The sequence below is a fragment of the Chionomys nivalis genome, chromosome 7, assembly GCF_950005125.1.
Source record: "Chionomys nivalis chromosome 7, mChiNiv1.1, whole genome shotgun sequence".
In the NCBI taxonomy this organism is placed as follows: Eukaryota; Metazoa; Chordata; class Mammalia; order Rodentia; family Cricetidae; genus Chionomys; species Chionomys nivalis.
In genome coordinates, this window is record NC_080092.1 from 37,183,774 (window position 1) to 37,211,241 (window position 27,468).

The 27,468-nt window shown below is 47.4% G+C and overlaps 1 protein-coding gene across 2 annotated transcripts in view; it reads left to right on the top strand.

The window, feature by feature from the left end:
* The window catches only part of Slc36a1 (solute carrier family 36 member 1), a 34,476-nt gene extending 12,758 nt beyond the window's left edge, over positions 1–21,718 (top strand). For both annotated transcript variants that reach the window (XM_057775099.1, XM_057775100.1), the window contains 9 exons: positions 4,780–4,870; positions 5,320–5,408; positions 6,200–6,295; positions 7,801–7,885; positions 9,122–9,340; positions 11,485–11,583; positions 12,535–12,701; positions 14,642–14,811; positions 18,134–21,718. In XM_057775099.1, coding sequence (XP_057631082.1) covers positions 4,780–4,870; positions 5,320–5,408; positions 6,200–6,295; positions 7,801–7,885; positions 9,122–9,340; positions 11,485–11,583; positions 12,535–12,701; positions 14,642–14,811; positions 18,134–18,405 — 1,288 coding nt within the window. In that variant the 3' untranslated portion in view covers positions 18,406–21,718. The remainder of the gene's footprint in view (positions 1–4,779; positions 4,871–5,319; positions 5,409–6,199; positions 6,296–7,800; positions 7,886–9,121; positions 9,341–11,484; positions 11,584–12,534; positions 12,702–14,641; positions 14,812–18,133) is intronic.
* The last annotated feature ends 5,750 nt before the right edge of the window (positions 21,719–27,468 follow it).

Genomic DNA, 27,468 nt, shown 5'->3' on the forward strand with positions numbered 1-27,468 from the left:
TGAAATGCTTCCAATCATCAACTTGTTTGCACAGAGCTTTCTGTGCTCACTCTAAATTTTCACTTTTAGTGAGACCTTTCTGAAACTCGACCTGTGGCTGGCCTTTCCAGGTCACCATTCACAGATGCATGCCTAGACTGCCCTCAATGTTGCTTTTATCACTGTCCATGGTTTCTTGAATCAAGCCAAGCAGATAGCACCTTCCATTGGCTTGTGTTAGGACATCTTCTAAGGGGAAAGTATTTATTTGGTCACTCCAGCCTGGGGACAGGACCTACCCAGGCATTTATTCAGGAAGCATGCCAGGTGGGCCAAGGTGGATTGAGGACTCTTGTTAATCTCTCCTAGGTAGTGTGAGGGAGTGATTTAAAGCCTTTTACCCTTCCTCGTTATCTACTTTAGTAGGGAGCAAAGGACCTTGGAAGAGCTGCTTAACCACACCCGACTCTTCTAGCATTTAAAAGATCAGTTAAAAGCCCAAAATATTGAGTGCAATAAAGTAGAGACCTTAGGCATTTCTGTGACAGAGTAGGGCACATTTCCCTCCTTTTTGCCCCATTGAGTAGTAGTAACCGCTCTCTACCCCACCTCAGTGGTGCTTCCCCAGACCAGCAGGCTGAGACACCAGCCAGCTACCTGCTGGCCTTTGTTAATTTGGAACAAACATTTGCCGAATACGGTCTGCAGAGCTTTTGGGTCCCAAGAACATTTCTCTTCCTACAAGTGCTAAGATGTCATTTGCTTTTCATTCTGTTCACATGTGCACGAGGATGCAGGATTAGTGTGTGTGCAGCTTCCTCCCCCTCAACCCCCACATATCTGTATTATCCTAGTCACTTGTGAGTAGAAGGAAGAGGCCATTTCCGCTTAAAATTGTCCTTGGCAATGGCTGGGGCTGAGTGCTTGCCTAGCATGCCCTGGGCCCTGGGTCTTGTTCCCAGCAATACATACACTCAGTGTGGTGGCACTTGGGAGTTGGAGGCCAGAGGATCAGAAGTTCAGAGTCATCTTGGACTACATAGGGAGTTCAAGGCCAGCCTGGGATGCATGAGAGCCTGTCTCCAATAACCAAAAAGTCCTTGATGAGATAATGAGACCATTAATTCTTATTAAATTGCAACCTTTAGCATGGGTCTCTCAGTTGTCGCTATAAAAAAATACCAGATGCCATAGTGTGCATATTGGCAGTTGCCAACTGAACTAACTGGAGTTCTTGTTCATTATGCTCTTAATAGAAAAGGTTTGTTTTACTAGAAAGAGCAAACAGCTAACTAGGTTTTCAGACCCTAGTATTTGCATTTCCTTTGAAAAATGAAAGAAACAGACCCATTAATTCAAGAAAAACCACCAACAATGTTTTTGTGGCTCACATGAAATTTGAGCTTTCAAGCAAAATTAAAGAAAAACAAAAAACAAAAAGTCAAACAAACAAACAAGCCGAACATCCAACCCACTCTCATATCTAGCACCGTGTGCTCACAAATGCTTTCTGGTGAGGTCAAAGCTTTGCTTTGAGCTTATATAATGCAAGAGGTTAGTATTCAGATCCTCCACGTATGTGAGGGATTGTGCGTGAGCCACAGGTCCCTGCCGACAGCTGGAACAGTGGTTAAAGGAACGGGGCATGGGAGGGTCAGAGTCCATGCTGCAGCTAACAGATGCATTTTGGAGTGATGTTAGAGAAGAATTGCCACAGTTGAAATGTTCCTTCTTTTTCCAGTATATGTCTAGGGAAAGCACACTTTCTCATAGTCTTTCACCAAAGCAATGCATGTAGACTGAATGTTGAAACAGAGATGCAGATGGCTTCTGTAGGGTGAGACATTTAGGAGGTATTTTAAACAGTGACGGAGGAGGCGGTGCTGGGGCCTGGAGTGCAGGCTCTGTGGTGATGGGGGAGGTGGTGCTGGAGCCCAGGCTCCGTGGTGATGGAGGAGGCAGTGCTGGAGTGCAGGCCCTGTGGTAATGGAGGAGAAGGTGCTGGAGCCTGGAACACAGGCTCTGTGGTGATGGAGGAGGCAGTGCTGGAGTGCAGGCCCTGTGGTGATGGAGGAGGTGGTCCTAAAGCCCAGGCTCTGTGGTGATGGAGGAGGCAGTGCTGGAGTCCAGGCTCTGTGGTGATGGAGGAGGTGGTGCTGAAGCCCAGGCTCTGTGGTGAAGAGCATTTGTTGCCCTTGCAGAGGACCTGAGCTCTGGTTCCAGCACCCACACTGGGCAGCTCACAACTACCTATAACTCCAGCTTTAGGGGATCCCATACCTTCTTCTGGCCTTTGAGGGCATTCTCACTCATACACACACACACGCATATGCACACACACACACACACAGAAAGAGAGGGGGGAATACAAGCACACATGTGCACACACGCGTGAAAATTTTTTTTTTTTAAAAAATGAGTGGCTGGAGATCTAGATGGTTGCTGCACCTCCAGGGGACCAGGTTTGATACTCAACACCCACATGGTGGCTCAAACGTTCATAACTCCAGTCCCAGGAGAGCCAACACTCTCTCTGGTCTCTGAGGGCAGTACACTTCTGTGGGTCACAGACACACATGCAAACAAAACACCCATACATATAAATTAAAAATTAATTCCCATATTTAACTTCAATCATTAAACTATTAGTATCTATTAAATTTACTGTTATTTTAAATTGTAAATTGCAAAATTTGAGTTTTAGTAATACAACTTTTCTACAGATAGAACCTACATAAGCAAAGATATTAGGCTCCTTAATTCATCAGAGAATAAAAGAAGACCTGGGCGGGAGCCTAAGAGCTACTGATAGCACAAATGAAAACTAGATGGGTCCGGTTGGTGTTTTCAGAAACTAACCCACCCTGTGGTGTGGCTAAAATGTGATGCCTACCTGGTGTTGAGGTGACATCACCTTGGGCAATTTTGACCCTGGGCCTAGAAGCTTGATGTTTCTGCACTGAAGGGACTTTGAAGGGACTTGAGGATCACCTGCCCTGGTCCCGTTACTTCACAGTTCAGGTGAGATAACAGTTCCCAGAACGGAAGGGAATGGCCACGCAGAGTGACAAGTCAGCCGAGTCGGGACCAGGAAGCCGAGCACAGGGGCATTTTGGGAAGACTTTGGGAAGGAGGGAGGATGTAATACAAGCTTACCTTTGCACTTTAGTGGGTTAAACATTTGTTTGCCAAGGTAGAGATTTAACAGGCCCGTTGTCCTCCTGGCTGCTGGCTGCTGATAATGCGGTTGGACCCTTGCAGGACTCTGGGCTGTGGCTTGGAGCACAGGCACACGTCTCTCCTGGGAGTCAAAGGGCTTTCTCTTGATGGTCCATCCTACAGATCCAGAATGGCAAACAGATCCAATGACCTTCCTGGTAGACTAGAGGGAATGGCCTTTGTGGGTAGCAAGTGCTGTTGGCTTTCGGTTTCTGCCAAGTGCAGATTTGTGTGTGAGCGCCAGTTTTGAGGGATCCTGAGGGCTGTTTGTGCAAAAGGATTTTTATGTCCAGGGTCAAGTCTTGAGTGATTGAAGGCCCCTCACTTGAACTGTTTCTTACTCTGTCATGGGGAACAAAAGACAAAGAGAGGCCACAACAGCACACTCCTCTGTAGTCTGGGACGCATGTGCTGCCTTCCTGTGACAGTGGCATCCTCCCCCCTCACCTTCTGGCCTCAGGTCTCTGCCCCCCACTCTCATGCCTCAGTTCTCCCTGGCTGTGTCCCCCACCTTTCATCTCGTGTTTCCCTTGAGATAGTATATGTCCGTAGAGGCTGGCATCCATGTCGGACTCATCCAGACCCGCCCAAGTATTTGTTGAGTGAGAAAAAAATGAATGAGAACACATGAGAGGCTTTATATGAAGTCATGAGACAATGGGGACAATCCGTACGAATTTAGAGGGACCGCTGTCCTTAAGGCATAGGGTAAACCAGGGACCCACTGAAGAGGGCTTCTCTAGTCCTGGGCTCACAGTGGCAGCTGGCCTCTATTCTTTCAAACACAAAATCCAATAGCAACTTTTTGTTGTTGCTGTCTTGAGACAGGGTCTCTCTATTTAACCTTGGCCCTCCTGGATCTTATGTAGACCAGGGCTGGCTCTGAACTCACAGAGATTCTTCTGCCTCTGCCTCCCAAGTGCTGGGATTAAAGGTGTGTGCCACCATGCCTCGCCTAGTAGGAATGCTGAGATCCACTGGGTATTGTGTAGTAGAGGGGTTGGACTTTATTTTATTCATTTATTTAGTGGATTTTTTGTTTGTTTATTTGGTTTTGTTTTTAAGACAGAGACTCACTCTATAGTTAGCCCTGGCTGGCCTGGCACTGGGTGTATGAATCAGGCTAGCCTTGAACTCTTAAAGATCGACCTATCTCTGCCTCCTAGGTGCTGGGATTAAGTGTTACCGCCACACCTAGCTTGGACTTTATTTTTTGGTTGCCCCTGTTTTCCCACACATTGTACAACTTGTCATCCTCTGTGTCATTTCGGGAGACATCAGTCATCACTCAGTGGTCTAATCTAGCCCTGAATGCAGCCGGAAAAGAGGGAACACCTAGAGAGAGCCTCCATCATCATCCCTTTGTACTGGCTTCTAAGAGAGGAGGATCAGGAAGTGCTGTCATTGAGCACACATTCAAAGTGTGCTCTTTGAACTATTTGATCTCTCATCTATAAAATAAAATAGATTGTTTGGGAAATTAGGTAAGCTATTGTGTGTAGGCTCTTCATGTTGGGGCCTTGCAGATAGGCACTGGCCCACATTGTAACTGATGCTTCCCGCTTGGCCTTCCTACCTCAGATGGTTCCAGACCTTGATCCACCTCCTAAAAGGCAACATTGGCACCGGACTCCTGGGGCTGCCACTGGCAGTGAAGAATGCAGGCCTCTTGGTAAGGGTTTCAGACATCCATGCATTGAAGGTTATGCATTAGGGCCCTCTGTGTACCAGGCACTTCCTAGGCCCTGAGCTTGGCTCAATGACTTTAGCTAGCAGTCCTGCCCTCCCTTTGACTCTCCACACATAATCTGCTTGCCCAGTGCCATCACGGTTTCAGAGATGTTGACCTTGCTGATCACCCGCAGGATAACTTCCCTCCTACATCCCAGAGCCTGCCGGGAACTTCTGCTCTGTGGATCCATTGTCCGCAAGATTAACTGTCTGGACCAGGTCTGAGGGCACACACAGATCCAGTCTCCTGAACCATCTCTCTCTGTCAGCCAGAGCTGTGTCTCTAGAAGTGCCTCAGTAGCATTTTATCACCTGTGCATCCAGTCTCTCTTGGATTTTCTCCTAATTCTGCCTGCTTCTTTTTCTTTTGTCTGCAACCTTGGTCCCTAGTTGGGTCCTCTCAGCCTGCTGGTGATTGGCATCGTGGCCGTGCACTGCATGGGGATTCTGGTGAAGTGTGCTCATCACTTATGCCGCAGGTAAGAGCCCTGAGCCATTTCCTGAGGGGCATTGATTGCCAGCATGGATCCTTTGTCGTCTGAAAGTGGGTTGTACAGCTCCTCTGGGTTCGTCACCTAGCTGGGAATGGCTGCTGTCACTATGGTGTTTCCTTCTCCTGCTTATCATTGTTGTTGTTATTATTATTTTATCATTTTTGAGTTCATCTATTAGATTTACACTTGTCCAACGAACAGAGAGCACATCCTAATTTCAGTGCTTGCTCATTATTGCCCTGAAATACTCTACCAGGTGCTTCTGGATTGCAATGAGGATTCCATGTCATTTGCTTAATACCTGTGAGCCAGGAGTTGGAAAAGGGCCCATTTGGTAAAATGCTTAATGTGTAGGAAGGGCATCTGAGTTCAGAAACCCAGTAACCATGTTAAAACAAACAAAACCAAAAAGACGCTGGGTGCAGAGGTGAGCTCCTGCAGTGCTGCACTGGAGAAGCAGAGACAGGAAGTTCCTGAGGCTTCCTGGACAGCCATTCTAATAGTGGGCAAACTCCAAGCCCAGGAAGAGGGCCTGTCTCAAAAGCAAATGGGAGAGAGTGATTGGGGAAGACACCCAGTCTTCCTCGTCTGGCCTCCATGTATGTGCACCTGTACATACGTGAACATGTATGCATGTGCGTACACAGATGTACATGCACCCCACATGTGGACCTTTCAGGGCTTAAAGGTCCCCTAGTGTGTCTCCATTTGTTCTTTTACTGTCGTTGTCTAACCCATCCATTCTGCTTTTCCTGTATCCCACCCCCACCCCCCAGACTGAACAAACCCTTTTTGGACTACGGGGACACAGTGATGTATGGACTGGAATGCAGCCCCAGCGCCTGGGTCCGGAGCCACTCCCACTGGGGAAGGTAACTGATGTCCCTTGTTTTTCATGGCCACAGCTCCCAACGTGGGGACCAGAGACAAGCGGGCATGATGTGGGGACAGTGCCATGAGTGGAGGGTAGCGTTGGGGTTGGCTTGACAAATGGTAGGCCGTGAGCCCAGCCTTCTCTGGGCCTCAGTTTCCTCATCTTTAACATATGGAGCCTGATCTACAGGACCAACCCTAAGAGCCTCAGGCTGTGAGGGCTCTGGTTTGTTCAACAGATGTTATTTTATGCCGTCTCTCATAAGTGGCACAATAGTGATTCTAGCTTAGAAAAGGAGCTTCCCTGGTGTGAACTGTGTTGTCCCCACAATGCAGGGACTTGTGGCCTTTGTAGGGTGAAAGATGCATGGGAAGAGAAGAGAAGCTGGGACCAGGGAAGAGGTCAGCAATGGAGCGTGGCTAAGAGGCCCCAGGATGGAGTCTGGCTGTGTGGGATGAAGGGCGTGGGATGGGCAAGGGCAGTGTCCAAAGCAGGTGGGGAACCTAGGAGAATTTCTTCCGATTTTTCAGGTGACCAGAGGGAAACAACTCACTTTTCGTTCCTGTCTAGATGTAAAGAATTCACATTGTCAGGGGTCTGAAGCCTTACTTTTGTCTTAGTGAAGCGGGTGCTTGCTGTCATTTATAGCCCCACCCCAAACTAGGGTGTGTACCTTTCTTCTCCTTCCCTCTTTCCTTCCTTTATTCTCTCTCTCCCCCCCCCCCTTTGGCAAAATCAGCTGCTGAGGAGCAGCCAGGCTGCCGAGTGTCCACCATAGTTTGTTCCTCCCTCCCTCCTTTCCCTCCATTGTCCTGCACACCCTTCCTTATTCTCATAGGAAGAACATTGTTTGCACTTGGCAAGAGGACACAGTTTGAAAAATAGAATTAAATGCTGGTCATAGTCCAGCGGCACAGGTACCCTTCTGTTTTTTCTGGAGCTTTCTGTGTTCATATACACATGCAGATGCTCTTGCATTTACCCTTTTTTTGGCAAGTGGCTCTTCCTGTGTGTGTTATTTGGAAACTTGCTTTGTCTCCTTTGATGCCTTGGGTAGGTTCTTCCAGAACCAGTTCCAGGTCTGACCCGTTCTTTCTAACCCTGTTCCTTTCGCTGGGGCTTCAGATCGTCACCAGCGGTGGCCGAGTGCTTCAGCCAGCAGTCTGCTTTTGTACCTCGGCGTATTTACCTGCAGCTCGATGTAGGAGGAGGCTGAGAAGGGCCTGCTTCCTGGTCTTTCACGCCAAGGGCTCTCTGTAGTTTTAGGAAGGCTTGCGCTTGGTGGATGGGCAGGAGAAGGCCAGACTGGGCTGTACTCTGGCGATGCCGTGAGCTCATGCGGAAAGGCGAGGGAAGGGACTTGAGCATATAAATAGCCCCTCCACCCCCTCCTCCCTAGATTCTGGACAGGTGACACGGCAGCTCGTCTGATCACCTGCTCAGATGGTTGTCTCCGGGGAAGCCTTTGGATCTGATGGCCTTTGTTCCTCTCGCCCTCTGCAGGCGCATGGTGGACTTCTTCCTCATCGTCACTCAGCTGGGATTCTGCTGCGTCTACTTTGTGTTTCTGGCTGACAATTTTAAACAGGTAGAGTTCTTCTGAAGGGAAGGGCGAGAATGGTGTGATTTTGTTCAAGGCCCCTCCCAAGCTAAATTGGTTTGGGTTTGAACCTTTGGTGTCTGATTTTCATCTGAAAACCTGTCGTGGAAAGAGACCTTGACTTTCCTTGCCTGTGTTGCCATCAGCTGGCTCGAGGTCCTTTGACTCTACCTGGCTGAAGCCTTCCCTACCTAAGGAGAAGCTCCTCGAGGGCTGGTCTTTTGTCATCCTAGGCAACAGGCGGAGGAAGCCGCAGTGTGTGGCACCCTCTAGTGTTACTTCTGTGGAAGTCTTTAGAAATGGGACCTTTTTCTGTAGAAGTGCTCAGCTCTGTAGAGGCTGCTGGGCAGGCTTAGGGGCCAGGGGCCATCAGCTCTTGACAGAAGCCAGGCTTGTATCTCTCAGAAATGGGGTGTCTGAGACCCTTGGCCCTAAAGGCTGTGTTAATGAGTTAGGGTCAGAGCCTGTGTCCCAGTTCTCTGATAAGCCAGGTTCAGCCACCTGTCCTGAATCAGTCAATTAACAGAGTAGACTTGATAATGAAGAACAGAAAAGGACGTATTCCATATGTCCTCTCTGAGAGGAAGGGCCCATGGATCCCCACCAAGTGCATCTTCAGGGTCCTGACAGGAGATTAAGGTTCAACTAGAAGGAAGGAGATAGGAATAATTAAGTTGCCCTGGTCAAGGTGCCCCTGGCCCATCATTGTCTGTGCTCCAGTCTCTCCTGCAAGGTGGTTTGACAAGTTGTCTTGTTGGCACAGTGTGGAATCCCTTCCATTTTCCAGGAGACCAGTTCCCCATCTGGCTGGCATCAGGTCCTCCTGTTCTCAGTGGGGGATTCCTGGGGGGAATTCCAGCTGTCTAAGGTTCCAAAGTCCAGATAGCCAGAACAAGGACTCAAGTGTTTCTTTAGCGTGTTCCCTTTCATTTCAGGCATGCTAGTTACAGCTGGATCAGGGCCTGCAGGCTTTCCTCTCTGTTTCCTGAGCACCAGCAGGAATGCTTAGGATCAAAATGTGAAAGAACTCAACATTAACTTTCTGTCTGTCTCCCACATCCTTCTGTCTTTTGTGAGACATGATCAATCCAGACTTAACTGTTTCGCAACAATGAAGACTCCCAGAGAGGTTCCTCAGTCATAGGTGCCCACATAAAGACCGTCTCCGGCTGGATACCTACTAGCTCTGTCACCGAGGACTTTCCTCTTTTCTTCTCATTCCAGGTGATAGAGGCGGCCAACGGGACCACCACCAACTGTCACAACAATGAGACTGTGGTCCTGGTGCCCACCATGGACTCTCGACTCTACATGCTTGTCTTCCTGCCCTTCCTGGTGCTGCTGACTTTCATTAGGAACCTGCGCATCCTGTCCATCTTCTCCCTGCTGGCCAATGTCAGCATGCTGGTCAGTCTGGTCACAATCTACCAGTTCATCGTCCAGGTACAGTCCCAGGCCCTTCCCCATCCTGTGGACTAGGGAAATCAAATGGAGGGGTCATACACTACTTACATGCTGTGTATGTAGTCTGGGTGTTGCACAGTTTCCTGGGGAGGTGGGGGGAGATGTTTCCTCCGGTGACAGACCAAAGAAATTATCCCACCTCGGTTTTTTGATCTATATATTTTATGACATTTTTTTCTTGAGCTTTTATTTTGTTGATATTGATGTAGAGTTAAGCTTGTGTTTATAATTTGCAAGCTCCTCTGTATAGGGAACTTTCTCTGCTTCCTTAGTTGGGTTGTAGATCAGCATCGCCAACATCAGTCACTCAGCTGATGGAATGATGGCTGTCCTTCCCACCTGTCTCAGTCACCAGCACCCATGCTGGGAACCGTGAAACTCCATACCCGCAGCTCTATCTGACGATGGATGAACCTGGTAGCTGTCTGTCACTAGCCCACGGTAGCGCTTGTTTCCAGTCTCTTTTCATCTGCGTCTCAGGAATAGTTTCTAGATGATCTTGTTCTCAGGTCTCATCTTAGAGCAGAGATACCTATTTGTCTATATCCTGCTTACTAAAATGCTTTTCTTTTTTTAGAGTTGAAATTTAAAAATTAAAATTATAGATTTACGTGTGGGTATATGAACATGAGTACAGGTGCCGTAGAGGCCACAAGAGGGCACCAGGTCTTCCTGGTATCACATAATAGTAGTGAGACATTCAGTGTAGGTGTTGGGAATTGAACTTGGGCCTTCTGCAAGAGTAGTGTGTGCTTTTAATGATGGAGCCACCCTCACCCTCAGCTTTTTTTTTTTTTTTTGGTTTTTCGAGACAGGGTTTCTCTGTGGCTTTGGAGCCTGTCCTGGAACTAGCTCTGTAGACCAGGCTGGTCTCGAACTCACAGAGATTCACCTGCCTCTGCCTCCCAAGTGCTGGGATTAAAGGCATGCGCCACCACCACCCGGCCTTTTTTTTTGTTTTTTTGTTTTTTTATTGATTTTTTTTTTCAGCTTTGACTTTTATGTTTTTAAAAAATCATTTTGCTGCCTTTTCTCAGCATTCCTCAACATTCTTCTCTTGTGCTTCTTGATAGTTGGAAGTACTCAGCCTAACTGATGAAAAAAAATAAGGTGAGGGAGGAAGAGACTAATCTAGAAATCATATCTTCCAGGTTTATCTCTGTGGATGTTTGCAGAGTTGCATCACCATTATTATATAACTGTGTGGTAGTGGTTGATTTGTTTTTAGACCAGGTAGCCCAGGCTGACCTCAAACTCACTATAAATCGTAGGTTGGCCTTGAACTCTTGATCCTCCTGCCTCAGCCTCCTAAGGACTAGGATTACAGATGTAAGTCACAACACCTGGATATAATGTATTAATAATGCTTCCTCAATATTATTTCATAGTCAAATTTTCATATTCTTCTTTACTATCTCACGTACACAGTCCAAGCTGATTTTGAACTCCTGATCTTCCTGCCTCGGCCTCCTAAAGAGCTGGGTTTACAGGCAGGTACTCCAATGTCTGCCTTTAACTTTTACTTTTCGTATAGTGTGTAATAGTCTGTGATATGTTCAGCATGTGGCTAATCGATCTCTTCTCTTGGAGTATTTAAGATGGTTTTCCATTTCTTTGCTAGGTAGCTTTGACAGTTTCTTTATCTCTCTCTCTTTTTTTTTTTTTTTTTTTTTTTTGGATTTTTTTCGAGACAGGGTTTCTCCGTAGCTCTTGGTTCCTGTCCTGGAACTAGCTCTTGTAGACCAGGCTGGCCTCGAACTCACAGAGATCCGCCTGTCTCTGCCTCCCGAGTGCTGGGATTAAAGGCGTGTGCCACCACCGCCCGGCTTCTTTATCTCTTGAGTTTCTTCTTTTGTATCAGATGTCTGGGGATGGGATCACCGAGTGAGAGTGAGGCTTTATGTAGGTGTCAGCATGTGGGCAGTTATGCTATCCTGGGCAGATCTTTATCCAGAGCAAGCAGGGGCTTTCCAGTCTGAAGAGAGAGAAAGCTTGACTGTTTGTTAGCTTCCTCTTCTTATTTTTTTTTTTTTTTTTAATATATCTTGGATTTAGGAATGCTCTGACTTTCGATTCAAAGCCCCAATCTCTGAGTAGCCCTTAGCTTTGTTCATCTTTTCCAGAGTATCCCGGATCCCAGCCACCTCCCCTTGGTGGCTCCATGGAAGACCTACCCTCTGTTCTTCGGCACAGCAGTTTTTGCTTTTGAAGGCATTGGTGTGGTAAGAGGGGCACCATGGTGTGGGCCTGAGTGCTCGCTAGCACCCCAGTCTCCCCACTGTCTGCTTTAGTGCTTAGGAACCCCCGTTGGAAATCATCTCTTGAGCTGGATGTGGTGGCACGTGCCCTTTGTCCCAGCACTCGGGAAGTGGGGATGAGAGGATCAGGAGTTTGGGTCATCACTGGCTACATAGCTAGTATGAGGATAATCTAGGTACAGGAGACCCTCTCCTAGCCCCACGAAAAGCAAGGAAGGGAAGCTCATGCTTAGGAAAATTGGCAGGAGGCAACAAGCTCAGGACAAGTGTCAGAGTCTTGCTGGAGGCCATGCTGCTGTGAGGCAAAGGGCACCCCCAGCCTCTGATGTCTCACCTCTCCCCGCTCCTCGTTAGACAGTGGGTTCTGAGGCCCTTTGTGTGCCTCAGAGTGGAGCTGCTGATCGATTAACTGACTTCACTGTGCACTAAAGAAGAGTGTACTTGGGGGTCTGGCAATAAAGATTCTATTTTCTTTCAAGATGTTCTGTGTGTGTGTGTTTTCATGTGCATGTGTTCACCTGTGCGTGTGTGTGTGTGTGTTTGTGCACATACGCGTGTGTGTATGTTTTTGTGTTTGGAGGTCAGAAGTCAACATCAGGTGTTTCCATCTTGTATGTCCATTTTGGGACCTAACCCCTGTCACTGAACTTAGGATTTCCCGCGTTGCCTAGACTGTTGTCAGGCCAGCGAGCTCCACTGATCAGCCTGTCCTCCTATCCCACCCTCCCTCTGCCAGGTGCTGGGGTCACAGATTCCTGCCACCACACCTGGCTCTTTTGTGGGTTCTGGGCATCTGAACTTAGGTTCTCGTGCATGCACAGAAAAGCTCCCCAGACCCCTGATGATGCTAGTTTTGTGGTGTGCCCACTTTTCTCTCTCACATGCTTTCTTTCCCCCTTTACTACTTTTTTGTAGGTGCTACCCCTTGAGAACAAAATGAAGGACTCACAGAAGTTTCCGTTTATCCTGTATTTCGGGATGGCCATTGTCACTGCACTCTATATCAGCCTGGGGAGCCTGGGGTACCTACAGTTTGGAGCTAGTATTAAGGGCAGCATCACACTCAACCTGCCCAACTGCTGGTATGTGGTGGGAAGGAGACTGGAAGCTTCTAGAAGGTGATGGGTCAGAATGTTACATTTCTTTGTCACTTGGCTACCCTGACCTTGTGTGATTCCTACAGCAGCTTGTACCGAATTCATGTGTGAATCATCCATCTGATGAGGCTTTCTCCTGGGAAATATTGAGCCCAAAAGAACTGAGTATCTATACAGACACCTGTGGAGGAGGGCAGGCCTGTCTGGGCAGTCACAGACTGCTATGTCAATGGGCTGCTGGTTCTTGGGAGTCCTTTCTCGAGTGTCTTTCCTAGGCGGGCATGCTATAGGGAAACGCTGAGACCTGCAGAAGTGTCTGGATGTCCCAGAGCGTGAGCTAAGCAGTCTCTGGTTGGAAGTTGAAAACTCCATTGTAGAGAGCCCCTGTTCTGCTCACACTGAGAAATACCCAGGGACCGAGAGCAGCCTTTCCTTCCATACAGCCAATTTGATGGCACTCTGAGTGGAGAGACTGGGTGAGGACAAACAGAAAATTGCTGACTCAGTAGGGCCGGTGTGTAGCCCAGGATCCTAGGCAGCAGGCATCTGAGGGTCCCCCAGCTATCTTCGCCCCGCTCAGCTGCCCTCAACTCACCCCGTGCTTCTGTAAGATGCATTTACGTGGATATGCCTGCAGGGGACGCTCTTGACTCCGGATTTATCAGCTCTCTGGAGGGCACAGGGTCTTAACTCGGCACTGTCCGATGACTGTTTCCCCCCCCTCAAAAAGTTTGTATTGCTTACACTTAGCAAGTGAGAATTTTTTACCCACCTGTCTTTTCCAGGGTGTCCTCACAGCTTTAAGAGCCTCATCTAGGCATTTAGTTCAACTACAGCAATGACCTGTTCACATTACACACATAAGACATTTAAATCAAGCCCAGAGTGGCCAGTGGCTCTCGCTACTCTATGCTCAGGTCTTGATGAAGGTGGGTTTCTGCTGAAGACAGAGTGGCCCTTCCTGTGTGTACTGAGTCAGGTTCAAAAGCACTGTGCTCTGGGGTGCTAAGTTGGAGTACCCCATGGTATGTCAGTGGCCTCCATGGGGAGTTTCTGAGGTCTGTGGTAAAAGGCATTTCTGTTGGGATGGGGAGGGGCCTATGCTCCTTTTCATCCCCCCACCAGCTGAGTCTAACATGCGCTGAATTGCATGGGAAGTGCAAAAGTGGCTTGTTGGAGTCCAGTAGTTATTTTTGAAAGGTATTTGCTCGTGCGCACAGGGCAAAGATTCCAGATATACAGAATGTGTAAAGAGAATGTTTTACTACACCATGGGGCACAGTCTCTGCATTCACAGTGTGTCACTCAGAGGTGTGTAAGTGTGTGTGTGTGTTGTGTGTGTAGGTTTTCTTTCCTCTCTTTTCTCTTTTCTCCCTTCCTTCCTTCCTTCCTTCCTTCCTTCCTTCCTTCCTTCCTTCCTTCCTTCCTTCCTTCCTTCCTTCCTTCCTTCCTTCCTTTGAAAGTTCTCATGCAGCCCAGACTTGTCATGTAGCAGAGACTGATCTTGAACTCTTAATCTCCCTGCTTCCTTCTCCAGAGTGCTAGGGTTATGATGTACCTGGTTCACCTCCTCATTTTGAAGAGCTATGTGAGGGTACTGTGATTTAGTCAGTTTTCTGTGAATTAATGTTTCATTTTTTAATAGTCTTTCCTTACACAAAAGCTATGGAGGACAATTTTTAAAAATTACTTTTCATTTAATCTGTGTATGCGTGTGTGTGTGTGCGTGGGAGAGGGAGAGAGGGAGGAAGAGAGAGAGAGGAGAGAGAAGAGAGAAGAGAAAGCCAGGCCTAAAGCTTCTGAGTCTGAAGACCCTGTGGGTTGGTGACCTTTCCAGTTGTCTCCGGGGTGCAGGGTGGCTTTGGCCTCTGTCCAGGGCTGTCAGAGTGCACCACCAGGCTCCTGAGAGCACCCACTCTCTGCAGGTTGTACCAGTCTGTGAAGCTGCTGTACTCCATAGGCATCTTCTTCACGTATGCTCTCCAGTTCTACGTCGCGGCTGAGATCGTCATTCCGGTCATTGAGTCCCGAGTGCCTGAGCGTTACAGGACGGTGGTGGACCTTTGTGTACGCACTGTGATGGTCTGTATCACATGTGAGTAGAAGAGATTATTTCTGCATTTATTTAAAGCAGTAGTTTTCAACCTGTGGGCTGTGACCTCCACAGGGGTCACCTATTGGATATCCTGCATATCAGATGCTTACATTATGATTCAAAACAGTAGCAAAATTACCGTTAGGAAGTAACAACAAAATAATTTTATGTTGCAATCATCACAACATGAATAACTGTATTAAAGGGTCACAGCATTAGGAAGGTTGAGAACCACCTACTTAAAGCCTAGAGGACATCTGAATTGTTCCCCATTAAGAGCCTGGCACACAGCCACGCTACTGAAGTTGACGCCTGAAAAATTGGTTCTCAGTGATCCTCAGAGAGTTCAGAAGTAAGGACGGTAGTTTATAGATGAGGTCTAAAGTACAATAGAGAACAAAGACACACTGCTATTGTCCCAACTGAAATGGGTAACAATCTAAAAGCCTCTTCAGAGGGCTGGGGATGTAGCTCAGTTTGTAGCAGGATTACTGATTATACATGAAGCCCTGGGGTTCCATCATGAGCATTACTGATGTGTAGTGCACACCTGCAAGTCCAGCACTGAGGAGGTAGAGGCAGGAGGATTAGAGGTTTGAGGTCAACCTGGGATATATGAAACCCTATTTCAATAGATGATAGACAGACAGACAGACAGACAGACAGAAGATCAAGGGTTTGAGTTCAACCTGGGATATATGAGACTCTTTCAGTAGATGCAGACAGCTAGGTAGATAGATGATGGATAAATGGATAGATGACTGGGTGGCTGGATAGGTAGATGAATGGATAAAAGGATGGATAGATGGATGGATGATGAATTGACAGATAGATGGATAACCACTTCAACCACATCCACTAGTATGTCTAGGCAGGAGGGTCAAGAGCTGAGGGCTAGCCTGAGATACACAAAACCTTATCTCTCTCTGTCAATCAATAACTAGCCACTTTATCTTGTCTGCAATGAAGACTCAACTAGTTTGATTAAAGATATGTGTTTGTTGTTTTAAATAGCTGTCCATCTTGAGCTGGGGAAATGACCCTAGATTTTTTTTATATGTTCATCTTTGAACATCTGTCAATTAACCTGATTGTTTACCTCTTTTTTTTTTTTTTAATTTCCCCTTTACCCTATCCTGAGCCAAGTGATATAGGTTAAACATTAAAATCAGAATATAACCTATGTTCTGTTTGTTGAAAGCAAGGTCAATTTTTAAAAATTAACTTTTCCTCATTGCTTCTGTGAGTTAAAATGGGAATTCATAACCAACCAGTCCCTAATTTCTGGTTTAAATTTTCAAGAGATTTGCAGTTTTCCAAATTAAGCTTTTGTGTTAGTTTTATTGTTTTGGGTCATACATCTCATTACTTATTATATCATATGACTTTCCCTGAAATGTCCTTAAATTACTTAATCCTAGCCTCTACCTTTGGAATAAATATGGGCCTATATGATTTTTCTTCTCCCTTCTCAGGCTCATTCAGATATAGATAGAGATAGAGATAGAGATAGATGATATAGATATACACACAAATATATATGTTTGTAAACTGAACCAAAGTTAAATTGGTTTTGTTATTGTTGATGTCTTATTGACTATTATATGCACACATGGCGGTGGGACCCTTGTGAAGGGCAGAGGACAGCTTGTGTTGAATGACCTAGAACCTCTGACCTTGCTGACCCTACCACATTTGACTCACCATTGTTTTCCTGCAAGGACAGTAAGTAGAAGGCCAGCCTTCTTGACATATATGTAGAAAGAACTTTCTAGAACTAAGGGGGTGACCTTGATCCTCTAGCTTAAGCTTGGGAAGCTCTTCTGAGGATTTCTTGCAGACTGAGTCTGGTCATCGTGGGTCCCCCAGCTTTTTGGAGCATGCCTAACCCTGAGAACTCTGTCTTCTCCTGCTCTTTGGCAGACTCCAGCCCTTCTCCTGGCAGAAACAGCCCTGGAGACAGATAAACTAAGGAGCAACCAACCACACAGACTGCACTGTGATCTCACCCTCTGCAGCGGCTCCCAGTGCCCACTCTGTGTGTCCTCCATGGTTTAGCTCAAGTGTTGAGGAGACTGCTTCTGTGTGCACAGTGGCTTGTCTCCTCATCTCTGAGGGCCTGCTTCTTGAATCTAAAGGGTTTTGCAAGACAGGGTATGGAGCATTCAAATAACTTGTCTTCCCAATGCAGATCCTCCAGAAAAAATAGGTTCGTCTCTGTAAAATGTCCCAAAGCATAGGACTTACTTCCCAACAGGCTTATTCCTACCCCATCCTGCAGGAACTGGCAATCCCTGGCTCCAGACCTCATCCTGTCCTTAGATTCTCTCCGTTTTTCTGCTTTGTTTTTCCTGGCTCTGTCTGGGCCTCACTGTCCTTTGTACTGAAGGACACTACAGGGATGGGCTATGTTTGATCTTTGAGAGCATATTCTGCGCTCCCATCTCCTGTGATCTGTTCAGGTCCTTTGTCCTATGAAAGGAGGCAGCCCCTTTATCTTTGCCAGCTCCATAGCTTTTTCCCCACTTCCCTGGAGACTTTGAAGTAATTGTGGGAGGCAGAAGAGAGGCCTCTCAGGGTAGCACCAACTCAAATGTACTTGTGTGGGTTCATTTTGTTCTTTCTTCTCTGTGTATTCAATTCTTGTGGTAAAGTTGATTGGTGACTCACTTTGCATCTTGATATGGCTATTTTCAGTTATAGCTGCATACTTTATGGGCAGCCTTTTTTTTTATTGCTGTCTCTAATCTTTTCTTTATTTTTCCTTCCCTTCATCAACTTATATATCCAAGAAAAATAGGGAGATTTCAGCCCAGTCTCTTATTATTTCAATTTTATGTGTTTGGATGTTTTACCACATGTGTGTCTGGTGCCTGGGCATCAGATCTCCTAGAACTGGAGTTATAAACACCATATGGGATCCATCAGTGTAAGGAAGTGAGTGGTCCCTCAGGAAGGCCCACCCACTTTTCTCTACTCCCACCCTCCCCTTTGGGAGAGACTCAATAGAAGACCAGCTTGGAGAGTGGCACACAGCTGCAGTTCCAGCGTTTGGAGGCTGAGGCAGGAAGATCTCCAGTTCAGTGGCAACCTAGAATACATACTAAGGCAATCGTGATGTAGTAACTCGTGATGGTGCTATCACAAGCCAGGAGAGCATAGTAATTCTACATCTCTGGTCAAGTATTGCCCAGAGATTGGACTAGATAGCATCTTGATCTCTTTTGGGCTCTGTGTTCCAAATGTGGACCCAGGCTGAATTTTCTGACCAGTGAGCATAGTCCCAGACATTCTTCACCAAAGATGTCCCCTCTCTCTGCAGGTGTTCTGGCCATCCTCATCCCACGCCTGGACCTGGTCATCTCCCTGGTGGGCTCTGTAAGCAGTAGCGCCCTGGCCCTCATCATCCCACCCCTGCTGGAGGTGACCACCTACTATGGGGAGGGCATGAGCCCCCTGACCATCATCAAGGATGCCCTCATCAGCATCCTGGGCTTCGTGGGCTTCGTGGTGGGGACCTACGAGTCTCTGTGTGAGCTGATCCAGCCAAGCCATGGCGAGATCTCCACCAATTCCACCAGTGCCTTCCTATAAGGATCTGGGTGTGTTCCCTGCACCTGCCAAGCCCCCACTCTTGTGTGTCTCCTGGTAGTATCCCCACAGCCTCAGGTATGGTTCAGCCCTGGAGAAAGGCAAGGTTGCTGCCTGGGTACTCCTCCACCTGCCATTGGACCCTGGGGTACCTTGAGTTTGGGAGGAGGGAGAGGAGCAGACATTCCACTTGTGATGGTGCAGTCCCTGCTTTCCTCTTCACGCCTCCTCCCTCAGCCCGGCCTCCCCCATCTGACCGCCACACCTAAATTCCCATAGCACAGCTCACTTTATTTACAAGGTAATGTCCTGCTCCTGGCATTAATGTCCTGCTCCTGGCATTTCCTCCTTCCCAGGGCCAGGGCTAGATTAAATAAGTGGGGGACTCTGATGTTTCACAAAGCTAGGCCTCATTCTCATCAGGCTCCCAAATGCTGTGTACCTCACTCTCCCACCCAGCTGAGTCCTGAGAGGCCTCTGGACCCCCAAACTCTCAGACCATACCACCGTAGCTCTCACTTCCTCTGTGTAGGTCACAATACTGCCCTCTTCGTTCCTTTAGCTCTTAAAGATAATGAGATGCTGCCCAGATTGGAGGTATTTATAATTTATTTAAGCTTACATTTGGGAATTTGACTTCAGACCCGGCATCATGGTGGGTTACTTCTTCAGCAGCTTGCACTTGGCTTCTCCTGCCACAAAGAAGCCTGCTCCAGGGGACCATGGTACACATCCTTCACCCTCTTGGCTATGTGGCCTAGAGGCCATTCTTTTTGTTTGTTTGTGTTTTGTTTTTTGTTTTTGTTTTTTGAGACAGGGTCTCCTTGCACCAAAGTTGGCTTTGAACTTGCTGTGTCAAGGATAACCTTGAACTCTTGGTCCTCCTACCCCTGCCTCAAGTATTGAGATTACTAGCATGTGCTGCCCTGCCCAGCTGGCTCAGGGACCTTAAGTGTGAGCATGCACCACTCTAGGAGATCCATGCATACGTGGACTTCCGTTTATGAGACTGAATCCATATGGGCATTTGGAAGTACTTGTGGTGTGTTGGCTGAGACAGGGGTGTGGGTTCTGACTTTCTCTTCGTGACACTACTCACAAGGGTCATTGTTTACAGTTTCCTGGGGAGAGAGCAGAAGCCCTGTTTTGTCCCAAGCTGCCTCTGTATCCTAGGCTTCCAAGAAACCACTAAACACTATCTGTGACCTGTATCGTCCCCATCACACCTCCTGTAGAGTCACATGGCTTTTAGGTCTGTCACCTCAGGGTGGGACAGGATTTGCCTTGAACCTCAGTTTAGAGAAAGGAGCAAAAATTGAACAGGGTCTTGCTTTTGTGTTTGACAGAAGCTAAAAGGGCTGTGGGCCTGACCTTGCAGTCAAGTCTTTTCCTGCTGTTCTGTCCAGAGCCTGCTGAGTGACTTCCAGGTCTAAGCATGGGAAGGGTGGCCTCTGACTTACAGCAGCATCTGGTCCAAGCAGTGATGCTAAGAGGAAGCATTGCTGTCTCGCTGCCCCTTAGCCCTTAGGAGAGCAGTGCCTTTCACATCATCCTTTCTGCTCATTTGCATCTCCACAGGTGCTTATGCGGCTAGGTGCCAGCTGGGTTTCACAGATGCCTTGCTTTCTAAGTCTCAGGCTGGAAAATGACTCAAGTAGGTTCAGATGCTGACCTGGTATTTCTGGGCTTGGGCTCCAGCAGTCCAACTGTGGGCCAGGCTCTCTCCTAGAGGTCAGCTGAGCATGGCTCCCTGGATGGAGGGACAATGTATTCAGAATTGTTAGAGGCACCCCTATCCAGATGGTTTTAGAAGTCAAGACCCAGTGCACAGGCCCAGCAGTCATTTCAGGGCCCCTGGCCTGAGACCGTGTGGAGTGCCTTCTCTAGCACTAGGCTAGGGGCAGCTTCCTTGGTGTGACCTCTTGCTGTGCTCCTGAGGCACTGGCAGTTTGGTGGCTGGACTCTTTCAGGAAGATCAGGGCCTTTTTGGATGACACCAGGCAGCTGCTAAGCATGTAGTTCCAGGGGGAAGAGGAGGCGGGTCCTTGGCTACACACAGTCTATGGTTCCCAGGAGCCCTGAGTCAGGCCCTCCTGGCCTCTCCTGCTATCATTTGGGAGCCAGATGGCCCCTGGTGAGGAAACATTCAGATAAATGGAAGATTGAGGCAAGGCCAGATGCCCCAAGGGCGGACAGGCTGCCTGGTCCTATCAGCCTGGTCCTTGCCTGTACCCACAGTTCAGAGACCCGTTATCCCAGACTTGAATGTGAGCGCTGGCTGGGAAGAGTGTGATCCAACCTGTGCCGCTCACCCTGCCCCAACTAGAGCAGCATCCTTTGTAATGTGCTGATGTCTGGGGTCAGGACAGGTGTGGGTTAGCTTAGCCCCGCCCACCTCACCTCTCTAGCCACACCTATGGGCAGATGCTCGCTGTCTGCCGTTCCCCCATGGAAGTCATGGTCAGTGGTCTGAAGGTAGATCCCAGGGCCTGTCCTTAGGTTCGCTCATCCTCAGATTTCTTCCCCTATTCGGTGGCATGTCTTCGGGCACTGCTGTGTCTCCTGATCTTCCCAGGAAATAGGGAGCCCCACTCATGTTTACAGCACTCTCTCTGTCCTCTATGTCTCCCTACTGGCCAGCCCCAGCCACCGCTCCCACTGGGACACTGAAGCTTGCAGAGACCTGATATGGGAACCAGACAGGATGGTGGGACCTGGCAATCAGGAGGGTGGCGCCAAGAGTAGACTTTAGAATTTCATTTTCTAAAGCGCATTACAAATCAGATACCATTAGGGGGAAGCGAGCCGTCTGGCTGCCTTGGAAACGGCGGTCAATATTGAAGGCACTTTAGTCCTGCTGGTGGCGCCGGCTTCCACCTGGCCGGTTCCTTCCCTTTCTGTGTATCCTGAGTCATTCCCTGGCCAGGGACATTAAACCGTGCTCAGAAGCAGTTATCAGAAAGAAAAAAAAAGTGGAAAATGAGACTGGAAGGTGGCTGGTGTTTGCCCCGTGCTTTGGTTTAAATCAAGGTGATGTTGAAGAAGCTATTTTCTTTCTTTCTTTTTTAATGAACAATAAAATCCCATGTCTGTATTGTAACTGTCAGTGAATGTACGAATCAAGGACCGAGAGCGCTGCCATGCAGGGTATGATAGCCAGACAGTGCCGTGTGTCATGTACCTCCCTGGATGTGATTTCAGTAGGGTAAGCACACACATGTGGCTCATGTCAGAACGTCTAGGTCTCAGTTGGGTTGAAACATGGATCTTGTGTTAAATTTCCGCTTCAATAAATGAATTTATTTTTTATTTTTGAGAGGTTGCAATCTGTGTCTTTGTTTTCACACTCAAAAAAAAATCACTTGGGATAGGACCATCTGTTGGAGGGAGGGGATCTGAGAAAGAGTCTATAGATACTTTTTTCTGTTAAACAATCCTCCTTCCTAAACCAACTTAGCATTCCCCAGGAATCCTGGGTAGAAATTTCCAATGCCTTCTGCATATGCCAGTAGGTAGTTTTAGGTATCAACTTGGTTTTGGGGGTGCATAAGAGCCTAGGTGTTTGCAAATGTTAGCATCTACAGCAGTTGGCTGAGTACAGATTGCCCTTGCTAGTAGGTAGCTTCATCTTGACTCTTAACTGTGGCTTCCCTAAGGAGGAATCCTGTCTTAGGCCGTAGTGTCAACTTCTGACCCTCCACAACTGGCTGAGACCAGCCCGCCTTGGGAATTTTATTCCTGTCTGCCACAGCCAAGCCAATTCTCTGAAATCTGTGTTTATGCATGCACGCTATCTGTATACAAGAAGAGTTTGCTTACCCTAACTGAGGTGGCTCCTAATTCACTGTTGTGTATGTGCCCCATCACTGATGTCATAATCTGGTCCATGGCTCTGTGTGTGCACATAGACTGAGTCAACCCCAAGGCCTCGAGACACACACTGGCCACCGGCTGGTACAAGGAACTGCAACACAGTGGGTTTTGGTGCCAGAATTCAAGTGCTTCTCAAGATACCTGCCTCTTCTCTTCGCTTCCAGCCTGGGGGGAGGGTGTTTTGAGGGTAAAGGGAGTAGCAAAAAAAGATGAAAAGGTTTATAAATATTTTTGGAAATGTTAGTTGGAAGAAGTCAAAGCACTTTACATGATGCACATCAAGGTGTCATTTGTGTCTTGTGGCTCCCAGATCTCCAGGTCCCTCAAGCTAAGCCTGTTGCTCTGATAGAGACATACATGTGGGTGACAGTGAGCTGACCCTGGTTTTCTAGGTAGACAGCTACCCTTTTGTGGATGTGCTTGGAGACTGGGAACCTTGAATGGCGCGCTTTCCTAGACCATGACCGCTAATCTCCTTCACCTTTCTGGAAAAAAAAAAACAAAAAACATGGATTCTAATCTACATTAAGAAAAATTTGCCAGTTTTTCAATGTACAACTTGATGAATTGAGACCATCAATAAAAATGTATAACATTGCCTTGGTCTTAAATGTTCACTTATTTGTTTATTGCGTGTGTGTGTGTGTGTGTGTGTGTGTGTGCATGTGCATGCAAGTGTGCAGGCCTGGATGTTAGGCATCCTGCTTACTCCCTAGAGACAGGGTCTCTGAACCTGGAGCTGGGCGGGCAGCTAGACAGATGCAGGGATCCTCTTGTCTCTGCCCCGTGACACTGCGGCTAAAAGCATGTACATGGCTCCCTCAGGTTTTTACGTGGGCTCTGGGGATCTGAACTCAGATCCTCCTGCTTGTGCAGCAAGTGTTCTTACCCATTGAGTCCGCTCCCCAGGTCCAGCATTTTGTAACCTCCCCTCTCCCCACAACACTCTGCCCTTGACCTTAGAACAAAGGTGTGTGGCTGTGGGGACCACACAGTTTGCCTTTTCGGTGGTAAGGGTAGAATAGTGGGTTGGGACTTTTTTTTTTTATTTTATTTTAGTCAATGACAGTCAACAGTTTTCTATACAGCATCTCATTTAATATTCAGAGACAGTGAAAGAAACTTCTGGCAATATGCCCTTTGCAAACAAAAATATTAAGAGGTTTTAAAATCTTACCCAAGATCCACATTTTCTAACTAGCCAGGTCTCTCACCTCATGTCTTTGCCCTGGAGATCCGAGGCTCCTGCTTTCTTCCCTTCTTATCTGCCCTCCCTCAGTGAGCACAGAGAAGCCTCCCTGTCTGCCCCCACAGACCTGCTGGGTACCTAGACCACCTCCACTGTGCTCTGTTCCCACCCTTTTAGTCCCTGTGAGAATGACCCTGCTGTCCACTTTCCCAGTCCCTGTGCTTTCTCATTGCTGGCTCCTGACCTAGCAGGCTGCCCTTGTCTCTGCTCAATCTGGGCCTCTACTCTTACCACCCAAACCAGCTGACTGAATTGTCTCTGGAATCTTCCCTGGCTAGTTTGGTGGGAATTTATGGCTCCTTCCCCAGCTACGTGCTGTTATCTGATGCGCCTTATAACTTACCTGTGCTAGGGAGATGTGACTCCATCAACCCTTCATGGTTTATAGGTATCTCAGCTGTAGATTCAACCAACTCAACATAAGAATACTAGGAAAAATTATACCTTTTGAACATGTATAGATTTTGTGGTTCCCTCACCTCTCATCCACATGATCTTAGGTATGAGAAACAGTCTGGAGAGGGTGTAGAGTATGTAGAAAGACCTGTGTAGGTTACAGGCAAATAGCACACTGTTTTATGCAAGGGGCTGAAGCTTCCAAAGTTGGGTATCCTTGGTGGGCCCTAGAACCAATGCCTGGGGATAATGAGGGTCTCTGCACTTGGCCCCTTGCTTAAGTCCTCAGCTTCTAAGAGACTGCCTCCCTTCCTCATCATATGCCCTAGGGGTGAGCTTGTCCCTGAATTGGTTTGGGGATTCAGTGTAACCTATAGTGAGTGGTGTCCTGGACAGGTAAGTTGCTTTTATTATGTCTTTTAGTTTCATGTTAATCTCACCAAGCAGTTTCCTTGGCTGGGGCCTTAGAGGTTTATTGGAGAATTTGAGAAAATACTAGACTTGTCTTTGCTGACCTGGGTCCCAAAGAGCACTCCTCCTGCATCTCAGGAGGCAGCCCAGGCTGTCAGTCAACACCAATATGGCAGCTTACTAACTGTCTGTATCCTGCAGTGACAAATGACTGTCCTTTGCCCTGAAGCAGTTGTGGGCCCAAGTTTGATGGGAGGATTGGTTCTGAAGGCCAGAGAGCCCTCTGGTGGCCAATCTGGGAAGGTGCATGAAGGAAGGGAGGGGTTTGGGTCTTTGGGTTGGGGGTAGCCATAGTGCTACTCTGTGGACTTTGGCGTAAAGTCCAAGGTTTCAGTGTTTCCCAAACACAGTTCTTTTTATCCGAATAGTTATTTTGCTTGTGTTAGAAGAAAGTAACTGGTGGCCGGGATGTAGCTTTCCTGATGGACTGCTGACCTGACATTTGATCCCCAGTACTGTGTGAGCCCAGTGTGGTGGTAAAAGTAGGATGACCAGAAGTTCAAGGTCATCTTTAGCTACATAGCACATTCAAGGTCAGCCTAGGCTGCATGAGATCCTGTCTAAAAAACATTTTAAAAAAAAAAAGGAAAACAAAAATAATAACTCTTGGTGTCCTTCTGTGACAATTGTTATGATCTAGCTACCACTGCTATTCACATGGTCAACCTTTACTGTCAACCTGGCTAGATTTACAATTACTCAGGAGACACACCTCTGGGCATGTCTTGGGAATTTCCGAAGTGGCTTAACTGAGGAGGACAAACCCACCCTGGAGATGTCTTTGAATTGACTCCAGATCTCATCGGGTTGCCAATATTAGCCATCATAGGAACCAGTGTGATGTTATTGACTGCCTTTGTTTACATAAAAAATAAGAAGCCCAGTAGGACTATTGGTAAAGAAGTAAAGGGAGTCACGGGTGCAGAGATGGTCTTCTCAACAAATGGCACTGAAGGTTGGGCGTCTACATCTAGAGAGCTGAGTGAGATTCAGGCCCATTAGTAGGGCATAAAACTATAAAGGATATTGTAAAACCATAGAAGATATCATAAAAAAAGTACAAAGCATCTTAAAACTGACTTTGTTTTAAGAATCAGGAGACATACTGAGCATGCATTTGAGGGGGTTTCCAAAGAGGTTTAACTAAGTAGGAGACTCTCCCTGTCTGTGGATGGCACCATCCCATAGGGTGGAGTTTCAGACTGGGAATAGAACAGGGAAAGTAGAAGCCAGCAGTACAGCAGTATTCTCCTTTCTCTGCCCTCCGATCTGCCCAGATGTGTGCATCTGGATAGTTAGGCACAGCACCAAATGTTCCACACATGAGGAAAAGAATTGCTAAGTCAGACTGCCTTAAAATTAAAACTTGCCATGTTTTGTAATGTGTGCTCTAATCCCAGTATTTGAGAAGCTGAGGCAGGAGGATCAAAGTGTGAGGCCAGTCTGGGATACATAGGTAAGTTCAAGACCAGCTGGGCTAAATGGTGGGCCTATCGAGAGAGAGACAGAGACAGACACAGAGAGGCGGAGACACAGGGAGACAGAGACACAGGAAGAGACAGAAAGCGAGAAATTTTCTATGAAAGACACTCAAGTTGCCATGTGCATATTAAGTGGGGGGGAAGGCACAGGCTTGGAGGAAATATCTACAAAAAATCTTCCTGGGCAAAGAACTGCTTATCCAAAATAGGTAATAAACTCTTAAAATTCAACAAAAAGATAATACACAACCTGACTTTTAAAACTGGGCCAATGGCTGGGTGGTGGTGGCCCACATCCTTAATCCCAGCACTCAGGAGGCAGAGGCAGGCAGGTCAATAGAGTGAGTTCCAGGACTGTTTCAGAAAGATCCTGTCTCAAAACAACAACAACAAAACAAACCAACCCTGGGCCAATGACCTGAACAGCCATCTCACTGGGGAGATCTGAAGATGGCAAAAAAAATAAATAAACACAATGACTCTCTACATCATGTGCCGTCAAGGAAATACATATTCGGACAAATACCGAGACAGCATCGCATGCTTAGGAGAATGGCCCAGACTGAAGGCAGGACAGCCATGCTGTTTGCCGTAAGGATGTGGTAGACAGAAATGCTCCCTCGTTGCTACTAGAAATGCAAACAGTACAGATGCTTTGGTAGCTTCTTATAAAACTGAACCTACTCTTTACTGTCTTACTTACAAACCAACTACACTCTAACATTTTCCCGAAGGAACCGAAAACCTGATGACAGAAACACCAGCTCATGTGGCTTTAGCAGCTAAAACGTGGAAGCAATTGAGATGTTCTCCAGTAGGCAAGTGGATGAACAAACTGCTGTATCCGAACCATGGCACAGATGTCAAAAGGAGATATGCTGTCTAGCCACATAGAGAAGTGGTGGGAACATAAATGTATGCTTCCCAGTTAGTAGAAGTGGTGGGAACATAAATGTATGCTTCCCAGTGCTACACAGCAAAATGCTATGATCTGAAATGGCCCCTTGAGGTGTGGTTCTGACTCTGGCCTTCTGTAAAGGCCAGAACTGTGGAGACATGTCAGTGGCTGCCAGGGCCTAGGAGACGGGGTGACTAGCAGAATTCTTAGATCAGCTAAGTTGCTCCACATGATACCATCATGGTGGGTGTCCCATTACCCCACCAGGAGTGAGCCTACTCTGTGCTGTGGACTTAGGCTAGCGGCATGCCTACATTGGTCACCTATGTCAAAACTTGGTTGATACTTCCTGTTTTCCACGCAACTGTGCTGTGAAAGGCCTACTGAGGTCCTCTTTGACAAGAACTGGGGATGCGGCTCAGTTGGTAGAGTGTTTGCCTAGCATTCATGCAGGCCTGGGTTCTATTCCAGGACCACATAAACTGGGCATAATGACCTACACCCAGTACTTAGGAAATGGAGGCAGGAGGATGGGAAGTTTGAGGCCGTCCTTGGCTGCATACTGAACTGGGCTGCTTATAGCCTGGGCAACCTGGGGGCTAAAAAGACGTTCTCAAAACATGTCTTTAAAACAAGAGTCAAGTGAAGCTGCTCAGGAATGTTTTAGTGTGCAATGGAGCCGGGCAAGAAGCCTACCT